Source organism: Protopterus annectens, chromosome 11.part0 (genome assembly GCF_019279795.1).
Source record: "Protopterus annectens isolate FY-2018-M chromosome 11.part0, PAN1.0, whole genome shotgun sequence".
Taxonomy (NCBI): Eukaryota; Metazoa; Chordata; order Ceratodontiformes; family Protopteridae; genus Protopterus; species Protopterus annectens.
In genome coordinates this window covers 1,080,916,904-1,080,929,314 of record NC_056745.1, presented here as the reverse complement: position 1 = coordinate 1,080,929,314, position 12,411 = coordinate 1,080,916,904, and the positions used below count along the sequence as shown (strand labels likewise).

Sequence of the window (12,411 nt, the reverse complement as noted above, 5' to 3'; positions counted from 1 at the left end):
TTTTCCACCCTTTCTACTGATGTCCAGGGTACTTTTGAAGATTCAGAAGCAATCTGCCAAGATCATTGTGGTGACTCCCTTCTGGCCCAGGCAACAGTGGTCAAGGCCCACTGTTCCAGGGCCTTGGCTTCATCTGTGGCTTTTTAGAAAGGTTTGTATTCTAGAAGCAGCAAGTTGGTCCTCTGTACATACTTTTACATAGCGCTACAAGCTTGATTCCTTCTCTAGTTCTAGGTCAGGGTTTTCTAGGACCATTCTTCAAGGGCTTATGGGCCCTTCACTTCCAAATCCTGAAAGCTAGGATAATCTACCAATATAGCTTAGCAGTGATCATTGGAACACTGCTGCAGTAGCAGTAGCAGTGTTCAGATGATCACTGCTGTAGTAGCAGAAGCACAAACATTTAAACATCTACTTTTATGGTACATTTACTTACACAGCTGTAATGTCTTTCCCCTTTCTCACAGGTTGTTCAACTGTGATATTAGAATAAGTAAGTAATAGTTGTAGATTCCTTTTATTTGCTTTGATGGTGTGTTGAACAGTTGTTATTTTCTGTGTTTTACCAGTAAAAAATAAAAACACTTTGGGTTAATTCTTAAGGATAAAAAAATATATATAATTTATTGTAGAAGCTGACACACTCAGATGTGTAAATGCTGTCATTCTTGTAGAAGATGTTAATAAGACTAAGTAACCTTAGTACAACTAGCATATATATATTAAATCATGTTTGAACCATCTGATCTAAAAGATCCAATAAAACTCTTTAAAGACTATTTCAGTCTTTGACACTTGTAAAATTACTATAGCAGTGTTTTTTCTTCTTGAACACCTTTTAAAACTAACATCTTAATTTAAACCTGACAGTGTGGTGACATTAGGGAAGTATCTGAATTAATAGTCCATTTAAGAGGATTTGTTTTTCAAGTCCCCTGACCTTATATCCATTGTGACTATCTCCAGGATGTGGGGCCTTTTCAAGTCATGATAATTTAGACCTTTCTTTACTTCTCTTCTACATAGTTCAGCAAAAGTATTTCTAAAGCATGTTTTTCCACACATATGAATGTAGACTTTTGGACTTTAGGCTTAATGAAAGGGTGCAAAGGGATTTCTCACTCTTAATGTGTCTGTTGATCAGGCACTCATGAATATTCTTCTGCAGAATGGATCGTATTCCTTGGAGTACTTTGCAGAGTCTGGGACTATGACCAGCATTCTTTCACTGTGAATTTTGCCTTGTATCACTTCTTACAGCAAATTTAGTAATCATGTTTATGTGTTTTTTTTCTTTCTGTTACTGTTTTCTTTTTTTTAATTTTAATGACGAGTGAATGATATCTGCTTATTCCCTGTGCACTCAAGTCACTAGAGATCACAAGACTGTCAAGCAGAATGTTTAGTATGGTCAGATCTCCATATTAATGCAAGATCATTTTAGAGGGGACATATGTATGAGGGAGGTAATTACAGATGACTGTGATGTGTGTCAGTTTACTTATGCTAAAGTTGTAGACTGCCTTAGCTGTATTTGGCTGTGCATGTTATCTATTTCAAAGTTTTCCCTTATTTTTATTTGCAGAAGATCAGTTCTTTTGTCTGTAAAGGGCTCAGGGCTTAGCTACATAATTGTCTGCTATTGCTCTCTGTCAACATAGTTATATTTCCTTTTTGGCTCATGCTATTACTGTTAAAAAAACATGATTTAAAGACTAGGCCATTGATCTTTGATTGGCTTGTATTATAGCATAATTGCTAATTTTGTAATGTGACTCCACAAACACCAAATCAGATCCTTAAACAGTGAACACAACAGTAAAGACATAATTTGGCAGCCATTTTGAAAGCATTATTTTTAGATTCTTCATTGTTTCATACGTAGAACTTCCAGTCTACCATCCTATGGTACAAAATATGATCTGAAGTAGTTTACTTCATTTGGTCTTCAACCTGTGGGATACCGGATCCGTAAAAGATCTGTGTCGTCAACCTTACTAGCATCTGCTCTGAGCTCCAAAGTCCTCCCCTTGTCCATAATACATCTCCACTACCTTCCAACCCCATATCTCATTTGCCATTGCTAGCTGAAGCATCGTGATCTCCAGAGCTCTGGGTAGTAAGTGGGTTTAAAGTCTTTAGAAAGTCTTTTTCTCCTTTATTGTAGTTAGGCTAGTGATAGTGTAGGTTCCCCTTCTCCTCCTCTCGCTTGGTGCATCAAGTTATCTATCTTTAGAGTTGTTTAGCTTAGTTTTAGTAGTTTGTCAGTGTGTTGCTTCCCCTCCCCCCTCTCAGTGTGTTCTTTGTGTGAGTGTGGTGACTGGTGTGTTCAGTGAGAAAAAATACTACTTCTTTTCTTGCTGTTTTTTCCAATGTTGTGATGGCTGATAAGCCCATATTTAAAAGATGCACTGAGTGTGGCCATAAGTTGTCCTCTGCAGATGGCCACACTCTGGGTAATGTGCTTGGGCATGGCCCACCTTAGTACAGACTGCACTATATGCCCAGGTTTTAACCCACGCGCCATTAAGGACAGGAAGGTGAAGTTGGCCCTGAAAGGCCTTCTTCCCTCTTCTGAGGCTGCTGTGACCGCCTCTCCTTCTTCTCTTGCCCTTGCTTCTCCTCCCCCCTCCCAGGCTGGGACTCAACCTCCCATGTCAAAGCCTGTGGAAGCAGAGCAGAAAAGAGGCAGGGAGAAGGAGAGAGAGCCAAGACCAAGGACTGAGAAATGCAAGCGGTCTCCAGACCTCCCTTCACCGGTTAAAATTTCTAGGATCCGTGACTCCCCTTGGCTCCAATCTCCAAGGTTTTCTCGGGAGCCAGAAGAGACATGCTCTACTTCTAGGGCCTCAATGACCAGACCCACAAGGTTGGAGTCCGTGGCCTCGTCGAGGTCCACCTGTCTTTATCTGAAGTCGACATGGATAAAATGATGAGGAGGTTCATTCATACTCAAATCCAGATGTGGGTCTTGCCAGCCCCCTCTCCCTCAGGAGGTGTGAGCTTGCTTCCTTTTTTTCAATCAGTTTCTCCTTCTCCGATCTGTCCACCGGGTTCGGAGTACTCGGATCCGAGGATGACTTTAGTCAGGGGGTCGGCACCAATGGTACTTGCTTCCTCAACACCGACAGCTGCCTGGAGCATGTCGGATCCAACCAGCTCAGATACGAACCGCTGTTGGAGCTGGAGCTTGGGTGTTGGATCCGAGGGAGTGGAACTTTTTTTATCAGCTCCACCTTTGATAGGCCAAGTTCCTTCTCTCGGAGCCCCGTCCACTTTGGGCCCGGCACCAATTCTCTCATCGGACCCGGGGAGACCGGATTCCTTATTGGTTTCACAGGAGGTTCACTCCTCCTCGGCATTCTGTGTGGTAGAAAGGGTTCTCTCTGCTGGAGCGAGACCCTTGACTGTCCCCTCGGACTCCGCCCTGACCCCTCGCCTCTTTCTACAATTCCCATCATTTTACCAGAAGGACAGCCCGTGCTCAAGGAGCCCCAGATGATTCTCCCTGAGGAACAATTGCCTTGTGAGGTTCCCCCCAGAGAGCCCCACCGGGGATGTACCTCACAAGCATATGTGTAAGAGGAGGCACTTGGTCTCACCTGAGTCCCTCAACGAGGATACAGACGTGGATGATGGGGAAGGTTCCCCTCAGTCACCTCCCGAGGATGTCTCCTTTGGGGACATCATGGAAATCCTTCACCAACGGGGAGGTTGGTCTACCCCTAAACCTTCTTCTGATGAGTCCATGTTCCTGGAGGCTTTCGGCACAGGCCCATCTACTTACTGGGTGTCCCCTCCCGCAGATCCCTTGGTAGACCTAGTCTCCTCGTGGGCATGGAAGGAGCCAGACACCATGGAACCAATTTCTGAAAGGCCTGACAAGATTTTGAGTCCTCCGTCAGATAGGCCAGCATGGAATAAGGGCTCCCCTGTAGACACCATGGTAGTAGCAGTGGCCACAAAGAAGGAACTAACCCAGGAGAGTTCCCCGGTTCATCCTCCTGACTGAGAGTCACGGATGATGGACTGCTTAGGGAAGTGCGTTTACGCTTCAGCTTCCTTCTCCATTTGGGCACTGAACTTCTTGGCTCATGTTACGAGACACCAACATGACCTGGTCAAGGAGCTGGTAGAGTCTACCCCTAAGTCCATGTCGCAGGAGGACAGGGACTCGTTCTCCATGAGGATGGCCACTTTGAAAGCAGTCTCCAACTCGTCCATGCAACTCCTTTCACATGCTACTGAAGGAGTGGCTAGGGCGACTGGGTACGGCGTGTCCATGAGGGGCAACGCCTGGCTCAGACTATGTCAATTTACAGAACCTTTCAAGGCATCCTTTGCCAATGCCCCTTATGACAGCTCTACTTTTTTTGGTAAGACCATCAAAGAGACTTTAGTCCAGAGTGAGAAGGACGGGAAAACACTGTCTGCCATCAGGATCCACTTCTCGAACCCTCAAAGGTCCATTTCCCAGAACCAGAGAGGGCAAAATAAGATGTGCTTCCAGAAGTCACAATATTCCTGGGACACTCAGGGCTCTTCTTCCCCCAGAGGCAGAGGGGGACAGAATGGATGCCAGCCCAGAGGCAGAGGGGTCCAAGGAATTTTGGGTCTCGAGGACCTTTCTCGGACAGACCCGGACAGCAACCCTGAGGGGTGGCCCGACTACTCTACTCTGGAGGCAGTTGGGGAAGATTGTCCTTTCACCTGGCGGCATGGGAGTCCATAACATCAGACCCCTGGGTGCTTCAGCTCATATCCAGAGGATACTCTCTCCCCTTTGTGGGTCCCCCAAATCTCCCAAACACCTCCCGGATGTACCACCCATGCAAAGGGAGACGGCGGCACAGGAAATTTCCAAGCTGCTACAAAAATGAGCCATCAAAACTGTCCCCCCAGATCAGTCCGGATCGGGCTTCTACTCCAGGTTCTTTTTGGTGCCAAAGAAAACGGGGGACTCAAGGCCTGTTCTGGACCTATCTGCTCCAAACCTGTCAGTTGCCAAAGAGTAGTTCCGGATGGTCACACTACAGTCCATCATGACATACCTGCAAGAGAGTGACTGGATGTGCTTGTTAGACCTCAAGGATGCTTAATATCACATAAAAATGCACAGAAGCTCCAGGAGGTTCCTCCACTTCCAGATAGGAGTCAATCATTACCAATTTCGAGCCCTACCCTGTGGTCTCATCACAGCCCCCAGAGTGTTCACCAAAGTGATGGTTGTGGTTGCAGCTCACTTGAGGCTTAGGGGATTCAGGTCTATCCATAACTGGACGATTGGCTCCTCACTGCTCCCACCAGGTATCTACTCTCCCAAACCAGGGATTATTTCTTGATCCTTGCCCTGCATTTGGGGATCACAATCAATGCATCCAAATCACTCCTAGATCCTGTACAGGTGATAGACTACATTGGTGTAAGGATAGATACTTTACAGTGCAAACTCTTCCTGACCTCAGAGAGAGTACAAAACCTAAGGATGCATGTCTCTCTAATCCACCAGTCTCATCTTCCAATGGCCGAATCAGTGTTGAGGGCCTACTCCGGAGCAGCTCTTTTGAGTGTGCACCTTTAACCCCTAGTAGGCGTGGCTTAAGCCTTTAAAAACTAAGTTATCACCTTAGAGTTCTAAAAAACTCTCATTGAAAGAGGTCAGATATCAATAGAGTTGTGTTTGCCATCACATATGGCTCAAGACAAAATATCCTGGTACCTTGTAAGTAACATGGTTTTGGAATTATTAATGCAAATATGAACAATCCATATTTGACGCCTAGAGGAGCAGTAGGGGTTAACTGCAGAAGACGCCTGGAGGAGCACTCGGCTGTAATGAGTTAAGTTCAATGGCGGCGACCATAAAGGTTCTCCCTTGTGCCCAGTTACATATGAGAATTCTACAGTGGACACTAGCTGTACAATGGTCCTTGTTGGAACTTCCATTGTCGTATCCAGTATAAGTCAGTTGAGTCTTGTCGGTCATCCCTCATATGGTGGATGTGTTCTTCGGACATTTTAGAGGGACAATCCTTTGTTCTAGCCCCGGCCCAAGTCACAGTGACCACGGGCACCTCACAACTTGGGTTTGGGCATTGTTCGGGCAGAACAGTCCAAGGCCTGTGGTCTTCTGTAGAGACCAGCTTGCACATAAATGTTCTAGGGATGAGGGCGGTCCTTTTAGCGTGGCAGGCCCTTCATGCCTTTCTCCCTCTGGGAACTATTGCAATTCAGTCAGACAACATGTCAGTGGTCTGGTATATCAACAAACAGGGAGAGACCAGATCTTACCCCTCATCATGAGAGTGTGGGAATGGGCGATCTCCACCGGTTGTTTTCTCATTGCAACACACATTCCGGGACGGTCCAACATACTAGTGGACAGATTAAGTTGGACTATTCTGATGCATTATGAGTGGTCTCTGAATCTTTCAGTAGTGGAACAGATCTTCCTCGAGTGGGGTTAGCCTTGCTGCGATCTCCTTCCAACGCGAAGTGCAGTGAGCTTTTTGCTCTGAACCCCCTGCCAGGTGAGTCCCCCAGAGATGCTCTAGCCCATGCCTGGCCTCCCAGTCTTCTGTATGCTTACCCTCCAGTACCTCTTATTCTAAGGCTTCTACAGAAAGCTCATCAACTGGCGAGCAAAGTGATCCTTATTGTCCCATTTTGGCCTCGCCAGATATGGTTTCCCTTCCTTTGGTCTCACATTCTGGCTCCGCCTTGGATCTTGGATCCCATTCAGGATCTGATTTCACACCCTTTGGGGGTTTCTCATCCAAATCTGGACAGTTTGAAGCTCACAGCTTGGCTCCTCCAGTTCCTGGTCCAGGATTATCCTCTTCAGTTAGGTCTATTTTGGTGGCTGCTCATAAGTCTTCTACCAGGAAGGTTTATCACAGCAAATGGAAACATTTTTCCCTTTGGGCCTCTCAAAGGAGTTAAGACCCCTTCACGTCTCCTATTTTCACCATTCTTGATTTTCTAGCTGATATTTTTCAACACGGAGCTAGTTCTTCTACTGTCAAGGTTCAGTTGGCTGCCATTTCTCATTTTCATGTGGGTGAGAATTCTGCCTCTCTAGCCTCCTCCAGGCTGTGTAAAGCCTTTATTAAAGGCACTTTTCTGTTACGTCCCCCGGTCAAGGATTTTGTTCCCCCATGGGACCTTACTATGGTTCAAGCTCTGGTCGCTCCACCTTTTGAACCTGCTGCAACCACAGATCTAAAATATTTATCTTGGAAAGCAGCATTTCTGGTGACTATTACCTCTGCCAAAAGGGTTTCAGAACTGCAGGCCTTGTCCGTCAAAGTCTCTTATATGATTTTTTCACAAAGATAGGGTTTCCCTTCGGACCAATCCATCCTTTCTTTCTAAGGTGGCTTCACCAGTTAATATCAATCAGACCATCGATTTACCTGTTTTCTTTCCTAATTTTTCTAACAAGATGGAGTACAAACTCCACCTGCTGGATGTTCCTAGACAGTTACGATTCTATTTACACAGGACAAAATTTCCATAAATCTGATCAATTGTTAGGTTTCCCCAAAAAGGGTTTATAGAAGGATACACTCTCCAAGGTCACTATTGCTAGATGGATTTCTTCATGCATCCTTCAGGTCTATAAGGATAGAGGCATATCTCCTATGGGTCAGGTGACAGCTCATTCCACTAGATCCATGGCTACGTCTGCGGCTTTTTGGTCTAGAGTCTCTCTGGATGATATTTGTTCTGCAGCTACTTGGTCCTCATGTCATACATTTATTTCTTATTACAAATTGGATTTGACTTCCAGAAGGAGAGCATCCTTTGCTTTTGTGGAGTTTAGTAGCTGGGGACTCTGTCCCACAGGTTGAAGACCAAATGAGGTAAACTACTTCAGATAAAGAAGTTACCATAACATTCCATCTGAGTAGTTCTACTTCATTTGTCTTCAGTCTTCCCACCCTCCTTCCCCTGGACCTTGGCATATGAACAGCCTACGGACTGCAGTTATAGGTCACAAGTATTTTCTGAGGTCGGGTTATCAGTATTAGATTCAGCAAATTCGATCTGGGGGTTGGAAGGTAGTGGAGGTGTGTTATGGGTAAGGGGAGGAGCTTGGAGCAGATGCTAGTAAGGTTGCCGGCTCAGATCCAATACGGATCTGGTATCCCACAGGTTGAAGACAAATGAAGTAGAACTACTCAGATGGAACATTATGGTGAGTACATAACTTCTTTCTCTGCATATTTCGGTATTTTCTGGAGTAACATTGCCTAATTAAGAGTCTTGCCACTTTATCTGCTAGAGAGTAGGATTCTTGCACTGTTTTCTTAGTGGCTGTTTTCATACATCAACATAAACACATTATTTATGCTGGTTTAGCAATGCTTGCTTTTAAGATAGCAAAGTCAGAAATGTACCTGAAGCACACATGATGACAGCAGTTCACAGCACTTATCTGCCTAATTATCCTATATTAAACACTTGGTTGGGTAAGAGTGGGGGAATCAGAACTTTGTTTTTCTAATGATGACCATCTTTCATGAGCATAACAAGTGTCTTTATTTAGGATGTAAACCCTCATGCAGGTATCAGTTGCTCTTTGATTTTGCCTTTGATTCCTTTGTCATAGTCTCTGAGATGTGATGGTCTGGCTAATGGTATGTTCTGGGTTAATGTGACTGGAACCTCTTTCAGATATGAACTACTATAGCAATAACCCATACCTGGGTGTGGGTAATGCTGGATTTACCCACAGTTGGTGTGGTTTGGTCACGAGGGCGAAGCCCGAGTGGCCAAACAAAGCCAACCGTGGGTAAATCCAGCATTATAAACAGACATGGTTATTGCTATTATAATGACATTATTTAAGAAAAAAAAAATTACTTTTCTTAAATAATGGCATTGTATAATGCCTCCTTGCTGCTCTTCTGCAGCTGTCTGGTATTCTGCGGCAGTTCTGATGTACTGCATGCATATGCCTATGCGGTACATCAGGGCTGGGGACAAAAGCAAGGGAGAAAGCAGGATCTCCGTTGCTTTTCAAAACTGTTTAGCTATGTTAAATGGGTTTAACATAGCGAGACAGCTTTAAAAAGCAATGGAGAATCTCAGTTGTTTTTTTTAAAGCTGTCTCGCTATGTTAAACCCATTTAACATAGCGAAACAGTTTTGAAAAAAGCAACGGAGAAAGCAAGATCTCCGTTGCTTTTACAAACTGTCTCGCTATGTTAAAGGAGTTTAACATAGCGAGACAGCTTTAAAAAAAGCAACGGAGAATCTCTGTTGCTTTTTTTAAACCTGTCTCGCTATGTTAAACTCGTTTAACATAGAGAGACAGTGTGAAGCAACGGAGATCTTGCATTCTCCATTGCTGTAAAAAGAGTTATAGTAATGGAAAAAGTCCAGGCGACCGGACCTTTTTCCATTACAATAACTCTGATTTACAAGGTGTACGCTGACCAATCAGCATGCACGTTTTTGAATATTAATGGGGGGGATCGTTGTATAATGTTCGATTCATCCCATGGTTCATGCTTTGCAGTCCCTGAAATGTGATTACCTGGCTGGGAGTTAGGGAACCCAAGTTAGCCAATTGTAGCCCTTTCAAAATATTAATCACTGTGTGATAATAACCTTAAATTCCAGTTGTACGGTCTTTGGGATGAAACGGCCTTGGCTAGTACAGGTGGGAAGAGGCAAAAAGCCTTGGTTGCCTATTCCTTCTTCTGAAAAAATGCTGAGAGAACAGCAAAGTCAGATATTTTCAGGAGTAACAACAGCATCAGTACAGTGGGCCTGAAGTCTTCTTTTGTATTAACACTTTTATTAAATTATCACTTAAGACATTGGCAAACATGCATTAATCTACAAGAAAACAAACCATATTAACATGTTTCGAGTTGCATACATTATACGTCACATATGGCCTTTTTTGTAACGATCATTTCAACATTGCATAAATTGCTCAATTCCTGCCTTCTCTTAAACCTCTTTTCTCCTTCTCCCGAACATTATTCTGCATGTACTGTTCCACCAAATTTGTATTTTTTCATGTGTAATTTCTTCCTTCCCTTTTCTGAAGCTCCCACATACAGTTCTTTTATTTCTGTTACAATATTCAGTATTTGGATAGAGTTAGTTTCAACTTTGAGTTCCATTTTCTATTAATTGCTTTTTTTTTTTTTGGCAGCCACCAAAATTATACTTAACAAGGCCTTACTATGTCTGGGCAATTCAGATCTTGTGTTCCACCTCGAAAAACAATTCCTTAGTTACACCCATTTGCTCACCAAATATTTCTGACAGAATACTGTGTAGGGAATTTTTAAAATATGCCAACTCACTGCATTCCCAAAATTATATATGTTCCCTGCTATTTCTTTTTCCCCATCACACCTCCAACTTTTGCTTTCTACCGGAGGAAAAATTCTTTGAAGTCTGCTTTGGGTTTAAAAATACCTATGCAAACTCTTGCAAGCAAGAAGTTGTTATGTCTGACTCTCTAAAAGAGTAATGGTGTCAGCACAGGGGATAATGTTGTGCCTTATCTGTTGAACTGCTGCCTCAGGCTCACTTTGGGAATGAAACCAGCAGCAGCACTGAGGTATTTCCACTCTGTCCCCCTGAACTACTGTATTCAAACCCCACAGTGAAACTGCATTTCAGATGTGCATGTCATAGACTTATGTTTAACTTCAGCATAATGAATATGAAATAGTATGAAAAGTTTAACATATTTATATTTAAATGGGTGTAAATGTCTCTGATGCAGATAATGAATAGGTACAGTTTCAATATTATTGATAATAAGTAATGTGCTTGGTTATCACCTGGAGGTCAAATGAGAGCCTATTTGAACAGCATAGTTTGGACTCATTTTGCTTGTTAACTTATTGTATTATTGATACATGCAATAAATACTCTATTACTAAATTCTTTAGCACTTTAATATCTGCTGCATTTTGGATGCAAATATAATTGTTAAATTAGTTATTTTGTATCAATGACCATGGTGGTACTTTTAGGTGTTGTCTGCAAAATGTGATAAGGTGGATATCCAGGCAAAAATTGTAAACTGCTCAAAAAAATTCTTTCTTTTTTTATAACATATATGGAATGTGTGGGTATTTGATGCTTTATGAATTTATTATAATACATAAGTTTATTGAATGCTTATAACTGTACATATTAAGCAGAAGTCAAAGGAAGATATGGCCAGTACTATAGGTGCTGTAAACTGAGGAATATGCAGAGTACAAAACTGCTGTTAAGCCAATAGTTGACATATGCCATTGTTTTTCAGTGTGGCTTGAAAACTAATTACATGTATTTGGTCACTGTATCTCCAACCTCTTCCTTCACTGCAGTTACTTATTGTTCTTGACTGATACAGCGGCTGCACTGATATGCCATTCTCCTTCATTTTACAGTTCTGGAAGGGTTATACAGCTTACTGTGTATGCTGTTTTGTTGACTACATTCTTCGGTAAGAGCCGGTAAATGATGAGATACAGCCTTTTGGTTGATATTGGCAGCACGTGTAATGGGTGTAAGAATAACCTAGCTGTCTTGGATTTCAATACTAGAATCTATAGCCTCTGGAAAAGTGCAGGAGCAGATTACATGGCTCTGATTCAGAATTTAATTCTTTATTGTATTTTGTTTTGCCCATTTTTAACTGTAAATGTGGGTTTCTATAAGTGTTAGATTAGAAGAAATTATCTTATAGTTTTGTAGTTATTTATGTGTAATGAATTATAATTTTAGTCAGATTTTTTATGAACATGACGCTGCATGTAATAAAAGTGCAATATGTTTATATCCATCATGATTGTTAACGGTAATGTTAGTGAGAAGTTATCTAGGAATAAAAAGTACTCTGCACATGAAAAAGGATCATGATTGTAAATAATATGTAATGTGTATAGTTTGTATAAATATTGCTTGCTGTTTCTCCATTTTTTCCAGACAAGCCCTTCAAGACAAGAAGCAATGGATTTAGAAATTGTATCAATAGCAAGTGGAAGTTCTGTAACTCAAGTCAGTGAGAAAAATAATCAGTCACGTAGACATTCAGTGGAAGTGGCAAGTAAGAGCTTACTTTGAACTTTCTGATGTCACAAATATGGCACAGACTGTATATGGTATAGTTAATCTTTCATGTTTTTTTTTTTTTTTTTTTTTACTTTATATGTGTCATTCGTCTGGTCAGGATAAAACAGACGAACATCTGTGGGTTCAGTCCAATCAGCTTTATTACACACAAGCACATCAGAAATGAGGCTTTGTAACTTAATGTTAAATAAACTTATAAACAGACTGACTACCACACTCATACATGTTAACACTCTGACTCTTCTCTCAAAATGGCACTGTTGCCTGCATGTGCTTACTATTTATATGTATGTGCTATATCTGGAAATGCTT

The 12,411-nt window shown here is 42.4% G+C and overlaps 1 protein-coding gene across 3 annotated transcripts in view; it reads left to right on the top strand.

Annotated features, from left to right (window-relative positions):
• The window catches only part of LRRIQ1 (leucine rich repeats and IQ motif containing 1), a 3,765,329-nt gene that overhangs the window by 3,517,341 nt on the left and 235,577 nt on the right, over window positions 1-12,411 (top strand). For all 3 annotated transcript variants that reach the window (XM_044088432.1, XM_044088431.1, XM_044088433.1), the window contains one exon: window positions 11,953-12,073. In XM_044088432.1, coding sequence (XP_043944367.1) covers window positions 11,953-12,073 — 121 coding nt within the window. The remainder of the gene's footprint in view (window positions 1-11,952; window positions 12,074-12,411) is intronic.